We start from the raw sequence: 26,234 nt of genomic DNA on the forward strand, positions 1-26,234 counted from the left end.
TGCTCCCATCAGCCAGGAGGTTACACTCCTCTCCAGGGGCCCATGGCTAGATTTTCTGGACTCATCAGAGTTGATAAACTTTCCACCAGCCTGAAAAACATGACTCACTCAATGTGTCATGAAGATTACTGGTGTCTCTAAAAGCAGAACAAAGAGTATGAAAGGATAAAAGACCTGCACTGGGCGGTTTTTATTAAAAATCTTACTTAGGCCCAGTCTAGTTTCCTTCACTACCTGGATTTGTTCTCATTCCAAACACAATCTGAGCAGGCTAGTGTGGGGACGAAGGAAGAGCAAGGTGCCACAGAAATGTCCCTCACAGCTCCAAGCAGAGCTCAGGGCACGGAGAACCCAGGAGCTCCCGGTGTGGGGGTCACTCCTACAGCTCTGCGGCAGGCCAGCATGCCCCCTTTCTGGCAAGTTACAGAGCTCTCGAGACAGCTAGTAATCTCAACATCACAACACTGCCCATGAGTTCCTGAGGTCCAGATGCCTAGAAATATATGCTTTTCAGAGGTCTCAGTTTGATATTTTAAGTAGCCTAAATTATGAGTCTTACTAGAGGCAGGGCAGAAGTGCACAACAACAAAGTTCTCTAAAATCTTCACAAAATGTGAAGCAAGGGCAGGGCGCCCTGCATCTGACTGGTGATTTGACACCAAGCACAACACTCTCACTTAACTGTGTACTTTGTGCCAGGGCCCGGGAATACGGCAGCGAACAGAACCGACAGCCTCTGCCCCTAAGGAGTTTACACTCTACCATAGGGACGTGGACCACAAACACCCAGCAGAATGCCTCCCTCCCGGTGATAAGCACTACAGAGCAAATGCAGTGCGAGAGCTCAGAGATCTGGGGGGAGGGGGTGGAGATGAGGAGCCAGGCCTCAGACTGCCTGGGGCCAGGAGGGATGTTCCAAAGCCAAGGAAATGCAAGTCCCGAGGCCCAAGGCAGGAGTGGGTGGCAGTTCAAGGAGCAGCAAGAACACCAGTGTGGCTGCAGCAGAGTGAGGGCAGGTGGGGAGGAAAGGGGGGGGGGGCTGGGAGCACCGGAAGGCCTTCTCTGTCATTCCAAGTGTGCTGGGAGGGCTCGAGGGCATTTTGGGTCCTGGAGCCACATGGTCAGAAGGTGATGGTGCTGGACCAGAGCGGTGGCCGTGGGGAAGAAGGGGATAGAGTTAGGACATGTTCTGAATTGAGTGAAAAGAGAGCTCACAGCTGCCCAGTGACCTCCTCCCAAAGAGGAGAGCATGGAAAGGGGAAGCATAACTTCACGCTGCAGAGACCCCAGACACAGACCTCAGACACATGATCAAGGCCAACGCCATCAGTGGGAAGTCATGCAGACAACATGTACCCTTGACATGACGTGGTGAAAACCCCCAGTCTAACCACAGGAAAAATGTCAGACAAATCCCAAGAGAGGGCATCCTAAAAAGATACCTGACTGGTACTCCTCACAAGTGTCAAGGTCATCACAAACCAGGGAATTGTGAGAAACTGCCAAAGCGAGTCTAAGGAGAAGTGACAACTAAATGTAACGCAGCATCCTGGACGGGACCCTGGAACAGGAGAACATCAGGTAAAAACTATGGGAATCTGAATCTAGTATGGACGTTAGTTAATAAAGATGGACCAATGTGGTTCTTTTGGAAGAATAAATGGACCACAGTAACAACAACTGGGCACAAGAGGGGAAACCAGGCATGGGATACAGACACAGGAATTCTCCGTATTCACTTCACAACTGGTCCGTAAGCCTAAAACCCTCCAAAAATTAACAATTTATTTTCACAAAGAAGACGAGAGAGCAAGAACCCATAGCGTTTGCTGACAGATCAGACATGTTATACAGGAGAACAGGATGGGTCACGGCTGAGGCTGGGCTCTGGATTTGGAAAACCAGCGAACGTCAATGCCACTGAATGATGAGGGCATAGATCTAGGGGGCGAAATCAAGAACTCTTAACACTCCCTTTATATTTCTTGGTGCACCCATGAAAGAGAAATGCAGATACAATCATTAACCTATATTTTATTCTATTTTTGTAAAAACTTGTTTTTCTAAAAAAAAAAAAAAAAGCGTAATTAAGAACGGGCTAGAACTTTTACGTTTGTTTTTTGGGAAGCTGCAAAATTGCACTTACTATTCTATTACTGTGCATCTCAAAAGCAGATGTCTTCCCATCTCTACAAGTACATTTCGTCTTTGGCAGGAAAAATGGCACCAAATTAAATGCATCTTGGAAGAATTATTTTGTTTCATCAGAGCAAGAGAAAAATCTGCATAAGCGTAATTGACTCTATTAATATGCCTGATATAATTAGTGTTATGACTGATCTCTTTTATCAAAGCAACAAACAGACATAATGGGAGTGAAATTTCAGTGATCTTAAATCCAGAAGCTTTTCTAATCATAATGATTGCACCTTCTTTTCCCCACCTATGTCATCTCTCTTTTCCCCCAAATGTCATACATTTTTTATCTTCATAAATTTCTTACCTTCATGAATATTTTTTCATATGAACAAAAGGGTGGAAATGAAAGGTGTTATTAATCCCACAAGGGACAACAAGGAATAAAGGAGAGAACATTTATGCCTTGGAAACAGATTTAAGTTCAAATCCTGGTTCTGCCTCCTACTGATCTCGTGGCTTTGAGCTACTAGCTCATTTCCATTAGCCTCAGTGTCCTCACCTATAAAACACAGACTATTTGTAGGGTCGTCACGCATCTGAGAAAAAAAGGCTAACATTTAGTGAGTGTTCTCTACCTGCCAGACACTTTAGATATATTAACTCATTTCATTATGACAATGATATTGTGAGCAGAGTACTGTTACTCTGCCCATTCCACAGACGAGGAAACTGAGGCTCAGAGAAATGAGGTGAGTTTCTCAAGATTCCCTGAGAAGTTAGTAGTGAAATTCAGGATTTGAACACCAGCAGTCAGACTCTAGAATCTGGGTTTTCAGCACCTAGCAGAAAATCAACAGGGTTGTTAATAAAAAGACCTTCATTTTATAAGTGATACCAAAGTCACAGCAAAGGCCACAGATGACCGAGGACTAGAATGTCAGCACCCCTTCAGTTCCATCTCCTGGTGGGGTGGTGGAGAGACGGTGCAGGCTGGCAGACAAGGCAGCAAGGGCAGGACCGCCTCATTCTTATTCTGCTTTCACTCCCACAGTGAAGGGAGAAGAGAGTCCCTTGAACAAATAGAGAAGCGGAGCTGGATGGCAAGCGGCTACATGGGTTTACAAGTGGTAAAGTGGCCATAACGAAAGAAAGCTGGCTGCTGGCTACTGGCTTAGTGGCAAAAGGGAAGGTTATTTTTGGCAAATGCCATTTCTGCATTTTGAACGAGGAGAAACTGACTTGCTTATTAAATCCACTGATAACCAAAAGCTGAGGGGATCAGGAAATATACTGCATCAAATGGCGAGGATCCAAAACTAACGGAAACTTCGGTAGCATTAATAAAGGTATGGTATTCAGAACCAGGAAGGTGATGATCTCCTTCTATTCCACACTAGTCAGACCCCACCAGCAATAATCTCTTCAGTTCAGGGCCTCACATATGAGAGGGATAAACCAGAGCACACACACAAAGAATGGTAACTAAAATGATAAAAGACCAGAAAGGAGGCCAAATGAGAATGGGTGAAAAACCATGAACGATTGGCCTGGGAAAAGAGACGTCTTGGACAGCACAAAGGCTAGGCTACACGACATGCAGCCCAGTACTATAAAACATATTCTCATGGGTAAGTCAGGGATAAAACATTAGTTCTCCCAGACCTACCTACCTGACCGCCCCCAGCCCACCTCTGCGGACAAACTCCTTCTGGACCGTCTCTGCTGAACCGTCACATTCTTTGTTGTTTTCCCAATTCCCTCTACACATCCCTGGCTCTTCGTTCAGACGTGTGGAGAGGCCTCCAGCAGGTGGCCACGTAATTCCTGTGCTCACACGACCGACTCCACCGGGGACCATGCAGGGACTACACCGTTGGTACCCGGGCGCTACTCACCCTCTTGCTCCCTGCTTCTACGACAGGGCCTGGCACGGAGGGGGGACTTCGGAAAAGCTGAAGGAATGTGTGAAGGAAGAAATGACAAGAGACGAGACGGATGGTGAAAGCTGTAGGAGGGCCAGCTGTCCCACCCCAGTTGGAAGGGCCTCCCTCCTGCAGTAACGCTCTCTGGCCTGAGACAGACATTGAGCTGCACCTCTCGGGATACTGTGGGCTCTCAAAGGGCACACCAGTCCAGGCGACCTCTGAGGCGGCGTCTCACCCTGGCTCCTGAAATGTGAACTCAAGCTTCAGTACGGGAAGGCACATCGGTTCTGCGTGTTTCTTTCTTCCTTCCTTACCATAAGCCTTCAACAATACCATGCAACGGAAGACATTCAAATGTCCTTTATGTAAGAACAACTCAAGTCAGGGATGAGGGTAAAATGCTGCCTATCATTGGAAGAATTTCTTCTACCCAGAACTCAACAGGCTGCCAAGCTCATCAGCTCCGGGAGAAACTGCGTCCCTGAGCAGTGAGAAATGAGAGCACAAAGCCTGTAACCCCGTCACCACAAACGCATAACTTGAGAGTCTTTTGTCAAAGAGACATCTAAAGATTTTTTTAAAAAAGAACAACTATCTTCCAGGGGCGCTTGGGTACCTCAGTCAGTTACGTGTCTGCCTTTGGCTCACGTCGTGATCTCGGGGTCCTGGGCTCAAGCCCCAGCAGGGAGGGAGTCTGCTTCCCCCTCTCCCTCTGCCACTCCCCCTGCTTATGCTCACTCGGTCTCTCTCTCTCAAATAAATAAAGTCTTAAAAAAAAAAAAAAAAACTATCTTCCAGTACAAAGTTCCACTTATGTGAGTTAAACAAGTTCCAGAAATCTATTATACAGCAAGCACCTATAGCATACAATACTGTATTACCAAAAATCTGCTGAGAGGGTAGATCTTATGTTAAGTGTTCTTGCCACACACACACACACACACACACACACGCACACAAATAACAATAATAATGGGGCACGTGGAAACTTTAAGAGGTGACAGTTTATACACTTATCCCCAGACTCATCAAGTTATATCCATTAAGTATGTACAGCTTTCTGTATGTCAACCATACCTCAAAAAAGAGTAGTTAAAAAAAAAATCTTCCAGATAGAATCATCTGGAATGGAACAAAATCTACCCGCTCATTTAACAACACTTTACTAAGTGACATCTGTGTGCCAGGCACAAGGCCAGGTCTGCTCAACGCTGTTCTTCAATGTCTGAGGGAAGGAGGAGGAAGACCACAATGCCCCCGCGCTCTTACCCGGTGTTCATTGATGAGAAGGTCCCGAGCAGCATTAAAGATCAGCGTGTGGAGGTGCTTTGAATAAAACACCAAAGTATAATCATAATCGAAGCCATAGATTTCAATGTCCGACAGGCTCATCTCATTGTTTGAGAAAATGGCATCTGGATTCAACAAGTTGCTCATAATTGAAGGAACCAAGTCTAGAAGTAAAGAAAAAAATATATTTTACCCTGTGATAAATAAGGGTGAGGATGATTCCTAGGAGTCATCAAAGCACAAGCATGATCAGCTTTCCCTTGACAACCTGACGCTGAGTGAGAGCAGCCAGCCACAAAGGCCTACACGTGGTATGAGGCCATTTGTCTGAAATGTCCAGAATAGACAAATCCATAGAGGCAGATTAGTGGTTGCCAGGGGCTGGGGGTGTGGGGAGAACTGGAGAGACGGCTAAATGCATAATAGAATCTCCCCTTGGGGTGATGACAATGTTCTCAAATTGGTGATGAATGCCGGCTGAACGGCTGTTGTGAATATACTGAACGCCACTGAATGGGAGACCTTAAGTGGGTGAATGGTACTGTATGTAAATAGTATCTCAATAAAACTTACTAAAAAAGAATCTTTGCTTCAATGCCACAAAATGATGTGTTTGGTTTAAAAAATAATACATGCTAGTTACAGATTTCAGAAATTGAGAAACATGGATAATTACATTTAAGTATCACACAACATCGCCTCACCCAGAAAAAAAACATTAACATACTGGCTTCAATATTGTTTATGTAAGTTTTACACAGCTGGCCTCACAGTGTATACCCAGCTTCCTGAGCTCCCCCCGTGTAATGCTCTATCATGATGGCATTCTCCTATCACCACAGACAGATGCAGGAGTGAAATCGATCACCACTACATCATCCTTCCGTTTCCTCGGCACACTGCCCAAAGTATCACAGCACTTTCAGGAAGGTATAAAAGAAGTCTGAAGACACCATCTTTGCAGTCTTTTTTTTTTTTTTTTTTTTTTTTTCGTGGAATACAGTGAAGAATTCATAATTTTTCATTTTCCACCCACAATGACAAAAAGAATAAAACTACAGAGGGAGACATTTCCCAGTTATTAGAGGAGCCAGAAGATGAATGTGAAGGATAGGCAGCAGCCCCCTGGAGCCTAATGAGGCTGGGCGAACGGATCACAGAAAAGTCTCAGACTGTGGGTCTTCAGCCACCACACCCTCGATGAAATCAGCATTAGAGACTGTACAGTATATTTCCAAAGACAAAAAGGAAATACGATATTTGCATTCAGTTAGTCCTCATCGGGCAACATCTTATGACAAGAACACCGACCACTCTATTTTACTAAAAGCATATGTGACTGTATTCGTTCATCTTTTATGATGTTTGTGCACTGAAGTTTATTTGAAACAGCCCATAAGTGCAAATGCTAAAAGCAGGTGACTTTTAGGGAGATGAGTAAAAAATATCTAACACATGCACACCAAAATCAAACCGTCCATATCTGACTACTCTCTCAAGACTAAGGACCACCTCCGGGCCCCACTACAGGAGCTAACATTTATTAAGCACCTACCACATGCTACATGCTATCATAGCACTTTACAGCCTCTCATTTCATCCTTACAGCAGTCTTATGATGCAAATACTCTATTATCCCAGTTTGATATACGAGGACATCCGGGACAACACAGAAATTACATCATTTGCTGAAGTATACACAACTACTAAATGGCAGAGCTGAGATTGAAACCTGGCAAGTCCAGAATCCGTGCTCTGAACTCTCCTCCCCAAGACTGTGGGACTCAACAGGCACCTGAGAAGGGTGCATCTTACCCTCAGCAAAATGAAGTCAACCCTTCGTCATTTCGGCGCTCACCAGAGAGCCAACGCTGCTTTTCCCTTCCCTTCTGCTCACTTCTTTTGGCTAGGAATGGTCCACGTGACCCACTTCCATTCTAAGGGGCCACGTGAAATACTCAAAAGGTACTGCTTTCACAGGTGACAGCCCCAATCAGGAGCTATGTCAGCCACAACGAGGTGTCCTGAGCATTTGAGAAGGCACCTTGCAGCTTTAAGGCTTAGATCCCTTTGAGAACTGAACCAAAGCTATAGAATCCTCTCCCCAGAAAAATGCCCTTCCAGATTTTGCAGACAGTTTCAGGGAGACTGACCCCCTGAAGCCTATTCACAGTCATCAAGTAAGTTTCTGTATCACACTAACTTAAAACTAAGCCTTTCCATCCCCACACAGAATGTCCAGGCCAATGAAGACAAATGTATGAATAAATGAATGACTTTATAAATGCATGCACGTATTTCTCTCCCCTCCCCCCAGCGTGCTCAAAATCCAAACAGTTAAGATGCACCAACGATTCCATTTCATTAGTTCTCTTTGGTCAACATCAGTGAGATGATTACTTTGGCTTTTTTTTTCTTTTGCAAATAAGACACATGGGAGGACAGTAAACAAGACAGTAGCATTTTTAAAAACTTGAAGGCAGATAGTTCACCAGACTCGTTCTGGGGAAGAGAGAGGCTAGTAGCTCCAAGCCATTTGGCATCTGCCACCAGGTCTCCCGGCCTTACATAATCAATGGGCCCCGTGGAGATGCTATTTTCTGCATATGACCACACGGCATCCTCCTCCAGATGAAGCAAGGGAAGCAGGACTGCTTACAGAGTGACCAACAGCTCTGCTTTCACAAATGCTCTTTTCATGGGAAGTTCAAACAGCCTGTTGAAATTAGAAGTGTATGTTTAGGAATAGTGTTGGCAATAGTCTCCCTCCCTTTCTACACCCTGAGAAGAGTCTGCAAAGTCCTCAAGGGACACTGCTATGATGGAAAATCGCTAACAGCCCATCTCCGATGGCTGCCCGGGAATCTCCTGCTGGGGTGAAAGCCCAAGGTGTATTAATCACATGAACATCACCACCGAAAAGCTGGGATGTTTAATGTGTCATCACTCAAAACAAACACGAGGAACATGGGAAGCTTAAAAGGGATTTCAACGCTCCATAAAACCACTTCAAAAAAGTGCTGAGAACAAACACGAATAATTACAAGGCCAAAGGAAAGAATGCCAAACACTCACGAAAAGACAAACAGTCTGTCTAAACTGTAGATGCTAACGTATAAATGGAAGAAGGGCCCTTGACTGATCAGTTATGTACTTTTTCCCCAAGCAGAAACAAGAGTGGGTCGTGAATTCCTTTTGTACCTAATGGATGATGACAGCAAGACGATACAGTTAGCACAGAGAAATGGAGAGCCAGCTGTCTCACTCCGGCCAAAGCTCTGACAAGAGCCTGGTCCCAACGCAGCCACCCTGGGCTAGAACTCGAAGAGCAGCTCTCAGAGTCGCCCAGGCCCCCACAGACTTTGAGTGAATGAGCGAGAATTTGGTGATAGCTATCTACAGTAACCACGGAGACTTCGGTGTTGCTGGTCACCACAGCATAACCTAGCCTAAGCAGACTAACACACGTACTATTCCTCCAGTAGGCTGCAGGGCTTTGGGAAATCGCTGCTCCCCGACATCCAGACTCCATGGCCTCAGTGAGGTCCCATTCCTGATGCCAGGAGGAGAGCACATGACCCGGGCCTGGCCAACAAGAGCACCCGAATTCCCTCGCCAATATTAATTCATTTAGAGAAGGCGCAGGAGCCCCTCTGGCCAATCATCATCACACTTTCCCTGCAGCCAAAACGAACCAAGGAGTCCAGTCAGGAAATGTCTGGATTTGTAAGGGAACTTCATGGAAGAGGCCTTCTTTTCTTCCAAACTTGGATCTAAAAGGTGATAAAACTGGAGATGTGAGGGGCCATCTCTAAGAACGTTTAAAAAGGCCAGTATGGAAGAAAGCAAGGTCAAGAGACAGAGAAGCCACCCAATGACATACTTGGATCAACGTATATTTGAAGCTAATACTACCTATTGAGTTTTTAATGACACAAGCCCATAAAATTTCTTCCTAAAACATAAGAACTAGGATGATCGGTAGGGGAAGGGGGGTAATCGGAAGGGGGTAGGGGATCGGTAGGGGATAAAGAAAGGGGGGTAATCAGAAGGGGGAATGAAACAAAAAAAAAAACAACTAATGAATCATCGAACTTTACATCGGAAACCGGGGATGCACTGTATGGTGACTAACATAATATAATAAAAAATCATTAAAAAAATTTTTGTTCTTCCTAAAAAAAATGTTCTTTGCTTAAGTTAAGTCAGTTTGAGCTGGATGTTCTATTGCTTGCAGCCGAAAAGGTCCTAGTAACAAAAGTTCATTTCAAGCATATTCAGCCACTCAAAATTCTTACTGCCTACAAATTTTAATTTTCTAACCTGGCATTAAAGGCATTTTTCATTTATACTTTAAGCCATCTTTCCGGGTCACCTGGGTGACTCAGCCAGTTAAGCATCTGCCTTCAGCTCAAGCCATGATCTCAGGGTCCTGAGATCAAGCCCCTCATTGAGCTCCCTGCTCAGGGGGATTTCTGCTTCTCTCTCTGCCTCTCCCCTTCCCCTGCTTGTGCTCTCTCTCTCTCAAATAAAATCTTTAAAAAAATAATAAAATAAACCATCTTTCCAATCTTAAATTCTCTTTCATATGCCCTACTTTCAGCAAGATGGGTACTCTACTTACTACTCTCTGTTCTCCAGAATATGCTATAGTTGAGTACCATCTTGAATTAAATTCACATGGAATACTCAAGTCTCTCTTTGTCTAACTACATAAACACTGTTAGCTATATGAAAAGAAGGTGAGGGAAAATTTCCCTTTCTACTATGCTGCAAAACAAATACCATGTGAATCAAAGAACTAAATTTTTTTTAAATATTAAAAAGTTGGCAAAACTATATAGATTATTATTTATCTCATCATTCCAAATGTGAAAGCAACAATAATAAATCACAAATGGAAAATATCAACAGACTTACAATACAAAAATTTTTTTAAAGAGACAGGGGGTAGAGAGGGGCAGAAGGAGAGGGAGAGAATCTTAAGCAGGCTCCACACCCAGCACAGAGCCCCTTGCGGGGCTTGATCTCACAACCCCAAGATCATGACCTAAGCCAAAATCAAGAGATGGAAGCTCAACTGACTAAGCCACCCAGGCGCCCCTACAATATAAAAACTTCAAACATCTGTGTATCAAAAATATCAAAAACAATAATCTGAGGGGAAAGGTTATATTAGACAGAAGTTTAAAGGTAAAAAGCAAAGGACTAATATCCTAAATATAAAAAAATAATCCAAAATCCAAAAAATATAAAGGATATATCTCATAAGAGAGAAACTTAAATGGCTAACAACTGTAAATGCTTAACCACTGTAATCACAAACAAAATTAAAACAATTAGACACTTCACTCTCTCTGAAAGATGAATTACAAATGGTTTTACTGTATTTCATTCACTTTTTTTTAATAAGAAGCATGTGTTACTTGGCTAAGGATTAAAAGATGCCGTTTTTCTCCCATCAGATTGCAGTAGTGATTATGTTGCTTTTGTTACTTATGTGTATTCTTGGGGCAGGGGGGGACTTTCCATTCTTGTTTTGTTTTTAATATTAGAACACAGAGTTGGTGCTGGTACTGAGACTGGACGGCCTCACTCCTTGCTATTTAGGAGAAGTCAGTTCAAACTTTTTAGAAAGCAGGTTGGCAATAAGTACCAAGAGTCTTCTTAAATATTCATACCCTTTGACCTAGTAATTCTCCTTCTAGGAATCAATGTTAAGGAAATGTTCAGAAATGTGGATAAAGATTTACATACTAAGATTTCATTACAGTGATATTAATAAAGCGTTAAAACCTGGGGGGAAATTATGCTCCACATGGAAGGCCAAGCACACCTGAAATACCAGAACTCAAGAACTCAAAACACATTAATGAGAATATGACCAAACAGAAAAGCGGAAATGCACCTGAAAATCCTTGAAGTTCAATTTCTGGGTAATGCAAACCACAATCCCAGAGACATAAAGATGACATTTTTCTTTAATTAATTAGGATTTTTCTTTTTGGTATATGCTCTAGATTTCAAACTGTTCTCCCAGGAAAAAAAGAACATTCAGATCTGATATATATAGGCACCTGCATGGTTCAGTTGGTTAAGCATCGACTCTTGATTTCAGCTCTGGTCATGACCTCATGGTTGTGAGACTGAGCCCCACAGCTATCTCCAAGCTCAGTAGGCAATGTGCCTGAGATTCTCTCTCCCTCTCCCTCTGCCCTTCCCCCCATTCGTGCGTGCACTCTTTCTAAAATAAATAAATCTTTTTTAAAAATGTGTGTGTAAAGAGAGACTGAAAATATATGAAAAAAAGGTATAGGGATTTTTTGTGTCTAAGTTGAAACCATACTTACATGACCTTCACTGCCTCCACCACAAGTGAGCTCAAAGTTCTGTGCCCAAATTGTAAAGATTTAACTCAACTGTAATTGCCAAGTACGATAAGGAAAAGACAATCACCTTAGATGATTTGCTCTTAGCAAACTTCACCAGTTACAACTTCCTTCTGTCAAGCAAGGCTCGGACAAAGACAGTCAGCTCTATTGACATCTGTCTGAAAACTGTGAATTTGTCCTAATGCAATCGATGTGACTTGACCATAATACAAATTTCATGTTAACATTTAGAATGTTATAATTAGTGCCAACAAACGTGATAATGAGTAGTTACAGTAAGGGAAATAAGAGTAGAGCAAAGAGTGTGACTTGAGATAGATGATTCAAAGGAGTGCTACTATTAGACCTTAGAGATTTGAATCCAACTATTTTTAGCCAGAAAATATTTTCTCCAGTATCCCCAGTTTACTTCTGCAGTACTCTAATAGATACAGAGACAAAACCAAGTGACCAAGATATCCTTTTCACTATGAAGGTGAACATTATGGGGTTACCTGCCCAGCACAACCCAACCTTTAGATAAGAAATGACCCTTCCCCACCTCTAAACACACAAATGCTACGTTCTTCTAGGACCCTGTGCCACCCCCCTCCAGCCTCAGTTGGTGGTCCAGGCTAGAACACCAGATTCACCCTGAGCCACACTGTTCCCACCCCTGCAGTACGAACTTGCCTCAAGCCAGGCTAACCCATAGTCCTTCCCTTATTTCTTTGTCTTCACTAGATAGCTTTATTGAGGTACAATGATGTATATAAGAAATCACACATAGGGGCGCCTGGGTGGCACAGCGGTTGGGCGTCTGCCTTCGGCTCAGGGCGTGGTCCCGGCGTTATGGGATCGAGCCCCACATCAGGCTCCTCCGCTGTGAGCCTGCTTCTTCCTCTCCCACTCCCCCTGCTTGTATTCCCTCTCTCGCTGGCTGTCTCTATCTCTGTCAAATAAATAAAGTCTTTAAAAAAAAAAAAAGAAAAAAGAAATCACACAAAGTATGCAGTTTGATGAGTTCCAACACATGTATTCACCTGTGAAGCCATCACCCCAATAAAGATAATAAGTGTATCTAACATCCCCAAACATTTCCTCACGCCCCTCTGAATTCCACCCACCCTCTCCCCTCCACCCCTGACCATCCCCAGGCAACTGCTGTTCTACTTTTGATCAGATTTGTTTGCATTTTCTAGAGTTTTCTATAAATGAGATCACATGGCACATAGTATTTTGGTAAACTGGTTTTCCCCAGGAACTTTTTCAGTAAGTACTTCCTGCACGCCTACTATGTGCCAGGCACAGAGAACTGTGCAGGGGTTATAAGTGAGTAAATAGGAAAGCACTAGCTCTGTACTGAACGACAGCACAGGCAACAGGGGAGGCAAGAAATGGCATGATCACAAGTGGAGAAGAAACTTAGCACAGTTGCCCTCTCCAGGGGAGGTGGCAATTCAAAAGTCACTTTTATTGTATCTATAAAGCTAAAAAGCAGCTTTCATTTTTCCTTTATTTTAGACATTTTGCATCATCTCCAGGGAAAAAGCAATCCATGACAATACAATTACCCATCTGAATAATTAACAATGCATGTGACATTTACACTACTCCTACCAAAAGTTAAAATCACATATTCTGTAAATAATATCTGTAATTTTGACTGCTCTGTAGAAATCCATCCTGCTTCCTAAAGTTCCAAAAATAAAACCACATGTGACTACATTTGAAATACAATTACATATAATAATGGTTTAATGACAACCTAATCTGCAGTCATTTAATAAATGACTTGGCTGGCTCAGTCATTAGAGCATGTGACTCTCTAGCTCGGGGTCATGAGTTCAAGCCCCACATTGAGTGTGGAGCCTACTTAAAAAAACAAAAACAAAACTGCTCAAAAGAAAAGTACATTTGTTTCATGGGAGAAACTTCTCAGAAAAATAAAATTTAGCCATATCAAAAGATCAACTACTAGGCAAGCTATCAAGAATCTTCATTAAAGTATGGAAGAAGTAGGAAAGGAATAATTGTCAATGTCTTCCACATACCATCCACCCTGAGTACTTCTTGTTATCTTGATTAACCGTCAGAACTCTCTAAAGTAAACACTGCTACCCCCCACCGTTTGCAGATGAGAAAAAGGCTGCAAAGTTAAATGAGTCCGAGTGGCACAGTTATCAAACAATACAATGTAGGTCGAATGCCTGGCAGAGCACTTGGCACACAGCAGGTGCTTCATAAATGTCAGTCCCCCCTCCTTTTCTCATCCATTCACCTAATAGTTTTTCTAGATTGGCATAAACCAGGAAACCACATCCTCAGACTTTTTCATGGAATCTCTTGGGGTCAAACTATTTTTACAAGAATGCTTACACATGACAGGCAGAATACTGTGGATTAGGACATCCACATTCCTAATCGCTAGACTGTATGAATATGTTACCTTTACATGGCAGAGGGGAATTAAGGTTGCAGACTTTAAACAGCTGACTTTAAAACAGAGATTAGTTTATCCAGGGGGGCCGATGCACAAGGGCTAAGTGTAAAAAAGGAAGGCAGGAGATTCAGCCTCAGAGTGATGTTATGTAAAAAAGGCTCCAACTTCATTTTTAAATTGATGGCTTTAGGGGCGCCTGGGTGGCACAGTCGTTAAGCTTCTGCCTTCGGCTCAGGGCATGATCCCAGCTTTATGGGATCGAGCCCCACATCAGGCTCCTCTGCTAGGAGCCTGCTTCTTCCACTCCCACTCCCCCTGCCTGTGTTCCCTCTCTCGCTAGCTGTCTCTGTCAAATAAATAAATAAAAAGTCTTTAAAATAAATAAATAAATAAATAAATAAATAAATAAATAAATAAATAAAATGAATAAATAAATTGTGGCTTTGAAAATGAAAGGGGCCATGAACCAAAGAATGCAGGAAGCTTCTAGAAACTGGAAAAGGCAAGAAAACATTCTCCACTAGAGCTTCCAGAAAGGCACAGAGCCCTGCCAACACCCTGATGTTACCCCGGCGAGAATGAACCCAAGAATGCAGGAAGCTTCTAGAAACTGGAAAAGGCAAGAAAACATTCTCCACTAGAGCTTCCAGAAAGGCACAGAATCCTGCCAACACCCTGATGTTACCCCGGCAAGAACCATTTCAGACTTGTGACCTCCAAAACTGTAACTGATCTGTGCAGTTTTAAATCACTACATTTGCAGTAATTTGTCAAAATAGCAATAAGAATTTAATAGAGTATTTGCCTCTTTCACTCTTATTCTCTCACCAATTTACACTGGAGTTTCCAGAGGCTACATGATGTCTGACAACTCAATGGTGTGAATGCAGAATCAAATCTGAGACTCCAGCCATCTCCTGTTAATCAAGACATTGCAGAAATTTGCAAAAGCATGAAACCATGATGTTCTTCTAAAGTTCTTTTATTTTGGAAAATAGTCACCTAAGAAGTGTGTCATTTATGCTAGCAGATAACAGATTGTTATTTTAAATGAGTGGGGAATACCTATGATTTAAGTCTTTCATTTTTAAATCTCGAATACAGTCACAATTGGTGTAAACTATACAAAAAGAAAAACTTTGGGATGTTCAAGAATTTTAAGTGTGTAAAAGAGTCCTGAGAGCAAAACGCTGGAAAACTGCTGCTCTAGCTACGCCTGTCTTGCTCACGGTTACAGTTACAGTAACCCACACATGGAAGATACTCAAAAAATACGGTTACTCAATAAATAAAATGGATACTCAAACAACATTCTGATACTGACAGTAATCATGTTTCTCAAGTAGGTTTTCTTGCTCAAAAGAGAACAAAAGAAACATTCCAGATGAGCCCAATATAATCAACAGAGTTACATCTTGGAGAGTTACAGCTCTAAATACAAACTAAAATTTTATTCAGGTTTATATATCAGTATCTTATAAATACACTTACTATAAAACAATTCCTCAAAACCCTAGTAACTGAAAAAGAAGAGTTTCTCAAAGTTAAGGACCAACCCACAGAAGTACAAAAATTTCCTACCCAGCTGATTAATCAGCTAGCCTCTCTTTCTCACTTGACTAAAACATGCAGTAACTTAAAAAATAAAAGAAAAAGAAAATACTACCTTTTTTCTCCTAAGCACTTGCTAACAACGTATGACAGGCACACAAAGAAGTTCTGGAGGAAAGTCGTGGGTGGCTCAGTCGATTAAGTGTGTGCCTTCAGCTCAGGTCGTGATCTCGGGGTCCTGGGATCAAGCCCCACATCAGGCTCCCAGCTCAGTGGGCAGGGGGGGGGGAGGTCTGCTTGTCCCTCTCTCTGTGCCCACCTCCCTTGTGCTCTCTCTCTCTCTCTTTCTCACTCCCTCTCTCTGTCAAATAAATAAATAAAATATTTAAAAACAAAATTGGAGGGGAGGCTTTTTTTTCCTTCTTTTTCCCTTCATCTAAAACAATCTTGTCAATACAGGAAATGACAAAGTCAGGACCTCATTGAAAGGGAACTGCACACAGATTAACCCAGCCCTGGATTCTGGGTGTTCCAACAGAAGTACCAGGCTCAGCAGGGGAGGGCTGGTGGCATCCTTCGCTCTGAACCTGTCAGACCACAAGCAGCTTCCTGTTATCAGTACCAAACGGTTCGCTTTCAAAGGGGTATCAACAAACAAGACTGAATTTAAAGGTGAGCTTCCAAAGTAATGAAGTCAAAGGGGAGGGGCAGTGATGATGCATGATCACCATTTAAACAGCTATCATATGGGAGAGGAATTAGAATTACTCCCTGTGACTCAACCCATCCAAAATAAAATTGGCAGCCCTGTGCTCATATGGCAAACTCAAGCAGGTGCCAGAGGGCCACTAATAAGAGCCATGGAAAAAGGGATTCCTTCTTCCCAGCAAAGGACTGAATTTTATGACTTTTAAGGGGTCCTCTGGTTCTCTCCCTATTTTAGGAATTTCTTTCCTACCTGGAAATGTGAAAATTATTATGTGGCATGTCTCTCCCTGAAATCTTTTTGCTCCTTTTTCCTATGGCCACAGGATCATCAATATCACACACCCAAACAAAAGAAGACGTGTAAAGAACACATCTTGAGATTTTTAAGACACACAGAAAGGTATAAAGATAAATACAAATGACACCTACATCCCCACCATCCAGTTTAGGAAATAAACCTTGTAATGCTTCGCCTGCATTCTCCTCCCACCAAGAGGTGACCACTACCCTGGCTTTGGTGTGTCTCATTCTCCTACATTTTAGACTTTGAGCACATACATGTGTATCCCTATAAGTGATTGATAGTATCTTTCATGTGTTTTCAAACCTTTGAAAATTGGTATACATCTGCACTTTGTTGTCTTTACACACACACACACACACACACATACTCAGTATTGTTTTCGAGAGAGTCATCCATGTTGACAGACAGACAGAGCTGTTATTCAGGAGACAACATACATTTTCTGCAAAGATTCTGAGCTGTGCCCATGGACCATACATTCTGTTGCAACTACTCAACTCTGGCGTCATAGCACAAAAGGAGCCCCACAAAATATGGAAATGAATGGGTGTGGCTATGTTCCAATAAAATTTAATATACAAAAACAGCAAGATCTGGCCCATGAACTATAGTTTGCAGCTCTCCCTACAATAAACATTATTTTCTTTCAATGTCATTTCAGTATTTGTCTGATATTAACACCTGTTGGGTTTCTTTGGTTAGCACTGGCCCAAAATCTCTTCTCATTCTGTTAATTCCAACCTTTCCACATCTTCGTTTTGGGTGTGAATCTCTTACAACAGCATCCAGCTAGATTTTGCCTTATATCTGAACTGACACTCTTTTAATCTGAGTTTTTCATGATTACTGATATATCTGGAATTATTTCCACCACCACATTTTATATTTTCTGCTTTTTCTCTGTTTACCTCCCCTCTCCTACTCTTTTGACTGATTTCTATATTGTCAATATTTATTTGGATTTCCTCACATGTCTACCAATATCTTTGCTCTCCATTTGGGCCCAGGTTGACGGTCTAGCCATACAGGGAGAGTTTACATCGGCTTCTATCAAGAATCCTAGGACATTATCACCTTGGGACCACTTTTAGTTAACTTCGCACTTTGAGATAACCAGACCAGGCAAGCAGACTAAATTCAAACCCAAACCTATGTGAGAACTAGTCTGTGATTACAAGGTCACAGGGAGACTTCCACAACTTTCCCCTCCGCCTCCCCCGTCCACGGAAAAATGTAGAGCAGAGACCAAGACAGACAAGTTACCCTATTGTTTTCCTGCATGGAAGGCAGCTCTCTGTGGGTCTGGATTTGTAAGAGATTCGGAGAGAGACAAAAAGACAAAAACAGATAGACAAGGAGCAGACAGACAGGGAAACAGACAGAGACACAGACAGAGACACAGAGCGTGTGTGTCTGTATCCCTCCCAGCAGGCACAGCCAATAAAACCCAACAAATGCTCCCAGGTCGGTAACACCTTCAGGGCTGTTCACCATCCTTCATTTTTAGTCCCTGCCATTTCACTTCAGTTTTTCAAAGCTCAGCTACACAGTCAAAGAATGTTCTTTGTCATTTTTTCAGCATGTATGCATTCTATACAAAAAAGATTTTTAGACTATCCATCTAGTCTACCAGATTGCTGGAAACCAAAATCCAGAAGAACAACTCTAAAATACAGAAGATATGTGTGCTTTCACATTCCTTCAAGAGCTCAACAAAAGACTGGTTTCTAAGCCCAGGAAAAATACAGATTCCTGGGCCCTTGCCCCACACCTGATGACTCAGAATCCCCAGGGTCAGGGCCTCAGAGTCTCCATGTTTTAAACAAGCTCCCGGGGTAATTCTGATGTGCCTCACAATTGCAGAACTACTGAAATTTTTAAAATTCTACTTTCCTTCAAAAGCTGGCAACATAATTATCATTTAATCTCCTTTTTACATTTTATCTCCTTTTGCTTCCTCTTTATGCTACTATCCAGGATGCCCTAATGAAAGAGGACAATGAATTCTAGATTTCAACCCCCCACTCTCTGCTGGTAGATCACCTGGCCACCTTCACAACAGTTACAGAAAACCTCAATCATTCAAACAAAAGTCAGGCCAAAAACATGTCATGGTTCCAGTCAGACTTCCTGATCTTATATGCAAATTTTAATTCAGAAAACAATCCCTGCTGAGTTCCATCTCCATCAGAACCCACCCATGGCGGTCCTTCACACTCTCATCAGATAACAAAGGATTCAATGGGCAGTAGGCTCACCAGATGGAGCGGAGATGTTCCAGAAACCCCCTGAAACCATTCACAAAATAGTCCAGTGTGCTTGTGTTGTGTAATTGTCAAATCTGCATAGTTTTCTAAAGACAGAATACACAGCTTTCTCCAGATTGTCAGAGACCCGTTATTCTATATCCCTGTTACGAAGAAGCATAAGGTTGTACAATTAAGCATCTTTGGGTATTATTAATATACATATACTCTTGTTATACATATTGTTTGAACCTCCCAACTATAGTCCTCAGAACCTCTACTGTGAGCTATTATCTCAAAAAAGGGGTTCCACAAATTTATTTGGGGAGTGCTACACCTATACCTACTTTTTGGAGATTCATGCATTTTAAAGACTCTGATAAGCCTACCAGTAAAAAAGCTTTCTTAATACATATATTTTCAACATTTCCTTAACCACATCTCTCAGACGAGGGTGGAACACAGTCTGAGAAACACTAGTCTCATCTTAAAATTACCTCATTATTATTAAGGCGTTTCCTTAACCCACTGCAGTTCCTTGAGGGAAGGGTTTGCATTTTATGTGTATTCTCCATAAACTAAGCTTATATCACTGTCCTACACACAGTCCTTGCTAAATACATAATTTTTGAATAAGAATTAAACGCTCTCCACCGAGAACTCTGAATAAATCCTTCAACACCCTGTAAAAGCTTCTAACACTTCACACTAATCCCCATACTTCTTTCCACACGTTAATACACTGTACAGCCCCAGCTAAGCAGCCAAACGTGCTAAACAGACCAGGCTATGAGATGATGTTGGGGGGGGGGATGCACTAGGCATCCGAATGCATGGCTGGAGCATCCCCCACACCCTTGGACGAGCAGCAATGCTTCCGCTCTGTACCTAACAGGGCAGATTCTCTGACAAGCACACACCGCAGGCCAAGGATTAAGATCAAAGAAGATGCATAGACTGGCAACATAACGAGTGACAACAGACCACACGCAACTATATTCACCCCTTTAAATTATAACCGCACAGTGATTTCTTAGAATTCCCATCTTAGGGCAAGGTTTCTTAAACTTGGCATTACTGACATATGGGTCTGGATTATTGTTTGTTGTGAGGAGGCTGGTCTGTGCATTACAGACTGTCTAGCAGCATCCCTGACCTCCACACATTAGAGGTCAGCCGTGCCCCCAGGCCCCCAGGTGTGACAATCAAACAGGTCTCCAGACATTGCCAAAGACCCCCCCTTCCCCGACTTCAGTTGAGAACAACGGTTCTACAGGAAATTTTTGCTAGAGGTTATAAACCAATATTTCTTTTCCTAAAATATATGAAGACTCTTGCCTTCGAGCTGAGTTGGACACAGGCTGCATAAATATGGTACTTCCAAAAATCTCAAGTTAAAAAAAAAAAAGGAAGGCATTCCAAAGGAAGACATTCCAAACGAGGGACATTCTACAAAGTACGTGACCACGTCTCCTCAAAATTGTCAAGGTAATCGAAAACAGGGACACTCAGAGAAACCGTCACAGCCAAGAGGAGCCCGAGGAGACACAAGGACTAAATGTAGGGTGCTATTCTGGGTGGGATCCTGGAGCAGAAAGGACATTAGGTTAAAAACTAGTGAAATCTGAATCAAATATGGATTTTAGTTAACACTGATACATATGGACCAGTGTATTGATACTGGTTCACTAATTGTGACAAATGTGCCCCAGTCATAGAAGAGGTTAACTATAGGGGAAACGGGGATAAAGTTTAGAGAAATGTAAATCTAAATCTAAAATTGATCTAAAAAATAAAGCTTATTAAAAAAAATTTTTTTTTAATGGAGTTGGAGCACCTGGGCGGCTCAGTGCATTAAGTGTCCATCTTGATTTCAGCTCAGGTTATGATCTTGGGGTCATGAGATTAAGTCTCGTGTCAGGCTCCCTGCTGAGCACGGAGCCAGCTTGGGATTCTCTCTCTCCCTCTGCCCCTCCACCTTCACCCCGCTCGTGCATGCTCTCTCTCACATTAAAAAAAAAAAAAAAAAAAAAAACCTTAAAAAAAATAAATAAAATAGAAATGGAGGGAAAACAAAAAAAAAAAAGAAGTGCAGGAGAGAAAGGATAAAACAAGGAGTAGGGGCACCTGGGTGGCACAGCGGTTAAGCGTCTGCCTTCGGCTCAGGGCGTGATCCCAGCGTTGTGGGATCAAGCCCCACATCAGGCTCTTCCGCTATGAGCCTGCTTCTTCCTCTCACTCCCCCTGCTTGTGTTCCCTCTCTCGCTGGCTGTCTCTATCTCTGTCGAGTAAATAAATAAAAAATCTTTAAAAAAAAAAAAAAAAAAAAAAAACAAGGAGTAAAAATCATCTCTTCCCTGAGCAGGCTTAATTCTGAGAAACCCTTCAAAGGGAAGACACCTGAGCAAATTGCTTGGATTAGGCAAGAGATCCAATGACCAGAAAGCAATAACCAGAAAATGAGAAAAAACAATTCTTTTTCTCCTCTTGTAAGCTGAAAAAAAAATAAAACTATATGCTTTTGTCTGATTATCAGTATTTTTTCTGACCTCTCATTCCTACAGACACAGTTCAAGTACCAGCCCTAGCAAGTGTTTTTCTGCATGCCCTGCACACCTGAGCAGCTAACCGCCCTGGTGCCAAACCCCCTGGGGTCTGTTGTTTATCTCCCGCAAGCTGGCTGTCACTTACCTGTTACCAGTCTCCCCAACCATGTGACAGTGGTCCCACACTTGGTGCAGGCAGGGACTCACCCACTGTGGGCCCCTCACTCTCAGACCTGCCCATCTGTGAATCAACAGCCTTTAAGTCCACGGCTAGGTGCTTAATAAATTCTTGGTGAGTGAACTCACGCAAGCGGGGCATGTATATACAGTCTTTGGCTAAGGGCCAATAGGGATGGTGCAGACAGGGTGAAAAAGGAAAAGTCAAGTGAAAGTCCCTGTGTTCTCAGGGGCGAGACAGGGACCACGTGGATATGCCCAGGGGCATGAAGATGGGCTGGGGCACACCGCATACCTGATTCACAGACCCGTAACACTTGAAAAGGCTTACACAATATTTAGTCCAGTGGCCTCATTCTGACGGAGAGAGACACCAAAGCTAGAGAGATTGGGTGGCGTGGTAGAGACCACACAGCTAGTCTGGCACTCCCCTAAGCTTAAGAGGACCTAGTCCCTAGAGCTAACTAACCCACCTCCACCCCTCACTAAGCATTTGTCTAAAACTGGAAGTTATTTAGTAACTAATAATAATAGCTACTAACTACTGGGCATTTGCTGGGTGCCAAGCCCGTGCTGAAAATCCCGACATCATCCCCGGGTTACTATGAGGAGACTGAGGGCACAGAGGAAACTAACCTACATCTAAGATCACAAAAGTAATTAGGTCTCAAAAATCTCCTCTGAGCTCTCACACTCCAAAATTTCACTCTGATTATCATAGCCCAAAACCCAAACTCGGGCCCAATGCTCATCTTTCTCACCCAACACTTCAACTGTCTCATTCCCCTTCTACACACCTTACATGGATGGACTCTTTCATTCCTCACCAACCTACAATGTGGTACTTACCAGCACCCCATCTTACAGATGATGAAGCTGAAGCTTCACGAAGAATGGCGACAATGCTGCCTATCGTTGCTTATAAAACTAAATGTACAATTACCATTCAACCAGACAATGGCATTTAGAGAAATCAAAACATATGTTCACACAAAAACCAATACACAAACAGTTACAGCAGATTTATAATAGTCAAAAACTGGGAGCAACCCAGATATCCTTCAGGGAATAAAGTATAGTTAAATGGTTCATCATGGTTAAAAAAAAAAAAAATGGGGGCACCTGGGTGGCACAGCAGTTAAGCGTCTGCCTTCGGCTCAGGGGTGATGCCGGCGTTATGGGATCGAGCCCCACATCAGGCTCCTCTGCTATGAGCCTGCTTCTTCGTCTCCCACTCCCCCTGCTTGTGTTCCCTCTCTCGCTGGCTGTCTCTATCTCTGTCAAATAAAAAATAAAATCTTAAAAAAAAAAATGGTTTAACTGTGGTACATGCACTCCATGGGTCACTACTCAGCAATAAAAAACACACTATGGATGGATACAATATACACAACCACCTGGACAACTCTCCAGAGAATTATGATCAGTTTAAAAAGCTAATTCCAAAAGGTCACATACTCTGTGACTCCTTCTATAGGACACTTTTGAAATGGAGAACAGATGATACCCCACAGAATAGAGAAAGCATCAGGAGGGAAGTGGGTATGGCTATAAAGATACTATGAGAGATCCTTGTAAAGAACTGTTCTGTATCTTGACTGCAGAGCTGGATTCTTTTTTTTTTAAATTTTTTTTTTTTTTNACACAAGTAAAGCAGAAAGAGAGGACTCTGAATAAGATCTGTGAAATGTATCAGTATCAATATACTGCTCGAGATACTGTATCATTGTTTGGCAAAATGTTACCACTGGGAGAAACGAGGTAAAGGGTATCCCAGATGGCCCTGTATTAATTTTTACAACTGTATGTAAACATACAATTATCTCCATTAAAAATTTCAATTAAAAAAAGTCTTGCCAGGTGCCTGGGTGGCTCAGTCAGTTAAGTGTCCGCCTTTGGCTCAGGTCTTGATCCCAGGGTCCTGGGATCAAGCCCCACATCTGGCTCCCTGCTCAGCGGGGAGCCTGCTTTTCCCTCTTCCTCTGCCCTGCTCATGCATGCGATCTCTCAAATAAATCTTTTTTTTTTAAAAATGGTTTTTTAAGTCTTGCAAGTCTTAAAGCCGAGCTAGATGATCTGTATTTCTTTCATCAAGATCTGCAATTTCCAGCATCTGCAAAGATAGTCTTCTTTCCACCATACCACATAACCACTTCAAAAAATGGTGCAAATTTTAACTCTCAGCAAAGGAAAACTAAGAAGCCCTATTTCACACAAGTCTGCATTGCTGGCCTCTTTGAGTTCCCTCAGAAAATTATTCCAGTCGGTGAAAAGAAGCCCCTTGCTTTGTTTCATTAAAATGACTTCTGGCCAGAAGACTGAAAATGTGATCCTACCAAATGCTCTCTCCCACCAAATACTCTTCTTATCTCCACTTGCTACCTCCATCCCACCTCACTCCCAACCACAGTACAAGTATTTCAATTCTAAATATTTCTTGAAAAAAACAGCACCAATGACTTATCACTGGCCCTTCACACCAGTTCCCAAATGGTCAGCTGCTACAGGAAGATAGGGCAGCACAGGAAATAGGACAAAGGGTTAGGGGCTGAGACAGACCCCAGGTCAAGATGTGACCTTGGCCAGGTTCCTTAAACTTAAGTCTCACTTTTCCCATCTATAGGATGGGGATGTGACACCTTCCCTGTAGGCATGAGAAGAATTCAAGGAGACAATCGATGTGCCTGGCCCTAGTATTTACTCAGGCCTCTTTCTGCCTCTGCCCATTTCCCTTACTAACAACAGAATCAAGCTGATTTTATGTGCACCTGGCAACCAAGGAGTGACTCCCTGGAATCCCCTCCTCACTTAGGTTAGTAGATACCCCAGAACACTCTCAACTCGGGACCTCTTCTATTTCAGACATAGAAAAAGAAAAAGAAAAAAGAAAGAAAGAAAGAAAGAAAAAAGAAACTAAACAAGAAAAAAATAAAACAAAAAAAAGGAAAATCAACTCCAGCCACTGCCACCTGCCTAGCAGCTCAGCTCCAGAGGAACTCGCCGCCTGCCGGACTCCGGCTGTTACTATTATTACAGTTTGTTACTAACAATACCTAACGATGCGTGGGGGTGACTGTCTCCCAAGCGATGCCCATGGAGACCAAAGCGCTTCCGATGCAAATTTCTGGTTAAAAATCGCAAGAATTTATAAAACTGCTTTCCCGTCAGGGGAAAGAGAAGAGTTGTAAAGTTTTTGGAGGCGCATTTTTCCGCGTTCCCGGAATCGCACTGCAGAGATGTCGCCGCAGCTGGGGTTGAGGGCGGCCGAGGGTCACGATTAGAGTGCCCTGGAGGTCAGCAGCGGGACCGGCGCGAGTCGGAGGGTGCCCGCTGACCCGCTGACTGGAGGTTCTGGGGGCGCCGCCGCACTCACCGTCCGTGCTCCTCTTCGCCTCCCGGTAGCGCTCCCACAGGTAGCCTTTCATGTCCGGGGCCGTCCCAGGTGCTGTGCACAAGGGCCGTGCGCGGCCCGCAGGCTGCCGCCCCCGGACCGCACTCCCGCGGCCGCCCAGGAGGGCCGCCGCCGCTCTCGCCCCGGCCCCACGGGGCCGGGCAGGGGGCGGGTCGGAGAGGGATTCTGCCTGGCAGGGGGTGGGGGCGGGTCTGGGAAGTCCCTGATTCCCGGGTTGGATCTTTGCAGGGCCTCCCGTGAGGGGGCAACTGGGTCGAGGTCTCACATGTGGCCTGATGTGTTTGAAGGTCATCTTCTTCCCCCGCCCCCGCTTACTGCAGAGCCTAAAAGGCCAGTGCCCCTCCAGGGATTCCTGGCTCGAGAAGAAGGCCCTCAGGACACCGCCACCCAGTTCCTGCTCTGGCTCCTGCCTACGCTCACAGGGGCGGTGCACCTGTCTGCCCTCAGATCTGCGAGGCTGCACCTGTGCATTGTGGTTCCACCAAAAACAAATAAACAGTAACCACCACATGCGACATTTCTGTGTGGCTGAAGCAGTCTTGGCTGCTGCAGGCAAGACTGACGCGGTCCGCCCAGAACCCGGCTGAGAATCACTGAACTCAGGGGACTTCCCAAGCTGTTGGTTACTGTGGTTACGGATGAGTAGGGTGTTCAGTGGAGGGAATAACTCTCAAGGCTGGCACACTGCCTGGGAGACCACACCAACGTGTGTGAAATAGGGCACGATTGAAGACCACCCAGGCATTCTCGCACGTTTAAGTTGTTGGCTGGAGGGGTCGGAAGAGGCTTTCTGGAACAAGGTGGCCTCTGAGTTTGGCCGTTACAGAGAACAACTGCTGTGCATTAAAGGCTTGCTGTGTGCGTTATCTCATGCAATCCTCTCAGCAATCTTGAGAAGCAGGCGCTGGGATTTCTGCCATTTTATAACTAATGAAACTGAGGCTAAGAGAGGTGAAATAATTTTCCTGAAGTCACACAGCTGAGCCCATTCTTCCATTTGGCTTCCTAACATAGTGTGCAGGATTTAGTTGGGTGATAAGGTAGCCAATAAGTAATCCTTAACAGTTAATGGGTAACAAATCACTGGTGAGAGGCAATTGAAATGTTTATAATAGATATCGA

The 26,234-nt window shown here is 43.5% G+C and overlaps 1 protein-coding gene across 2 annotated transcripts in view; it reads right to left on the minus strand.

The window, feature by feature from the left end:
- NT5DC3 (5'-nucleotidase domain containing 3) overlaps window positions 1–25,245 on the minus strand; it is a 58,475-nt gene extending 33,230 nt beyond the window's left edge. For both annotated transcript variants that reach the window (XR_002141961.2, XM_002915473.4), the window contains exons 1-2: window positions 25,074–25,245; window positions 5,334–5,518 (exon numbers count right to left, since the gene is read on the minus strand). Coding sequence is in view for 1 of the 2 variants with exons in the window: in XM_002915473.4 (XP_002915519.2) it covers window positions 5,334–5,518; window positions 25,074–25,125 (237 nt within the window). In the remaining variant the exon portion in view is untranslated. The remainder of the gene's footprint in view (window positions 1–5,333; window positions 5,519–25,073) is intronic.
- Window positions 25,246–26,234: the final 989 nt, after the last annotated feature.

Source organism: Ailuropoda melanoleuca, chromosome 15 (assembly GCF_002007445.2).
Source record: "Ailuropoda melanoleuca isolate Jingjing chromosome 15, ASM200744v2, whole genome shotgun sequence".
Taxonomy (NCBI): domain Eukaryota; kingdom Metazoa; phylum Chordata; class Mammalia; order Carnivora; family Ursidae; genus Ailuropoda; species Ailuropoda melanoleuca.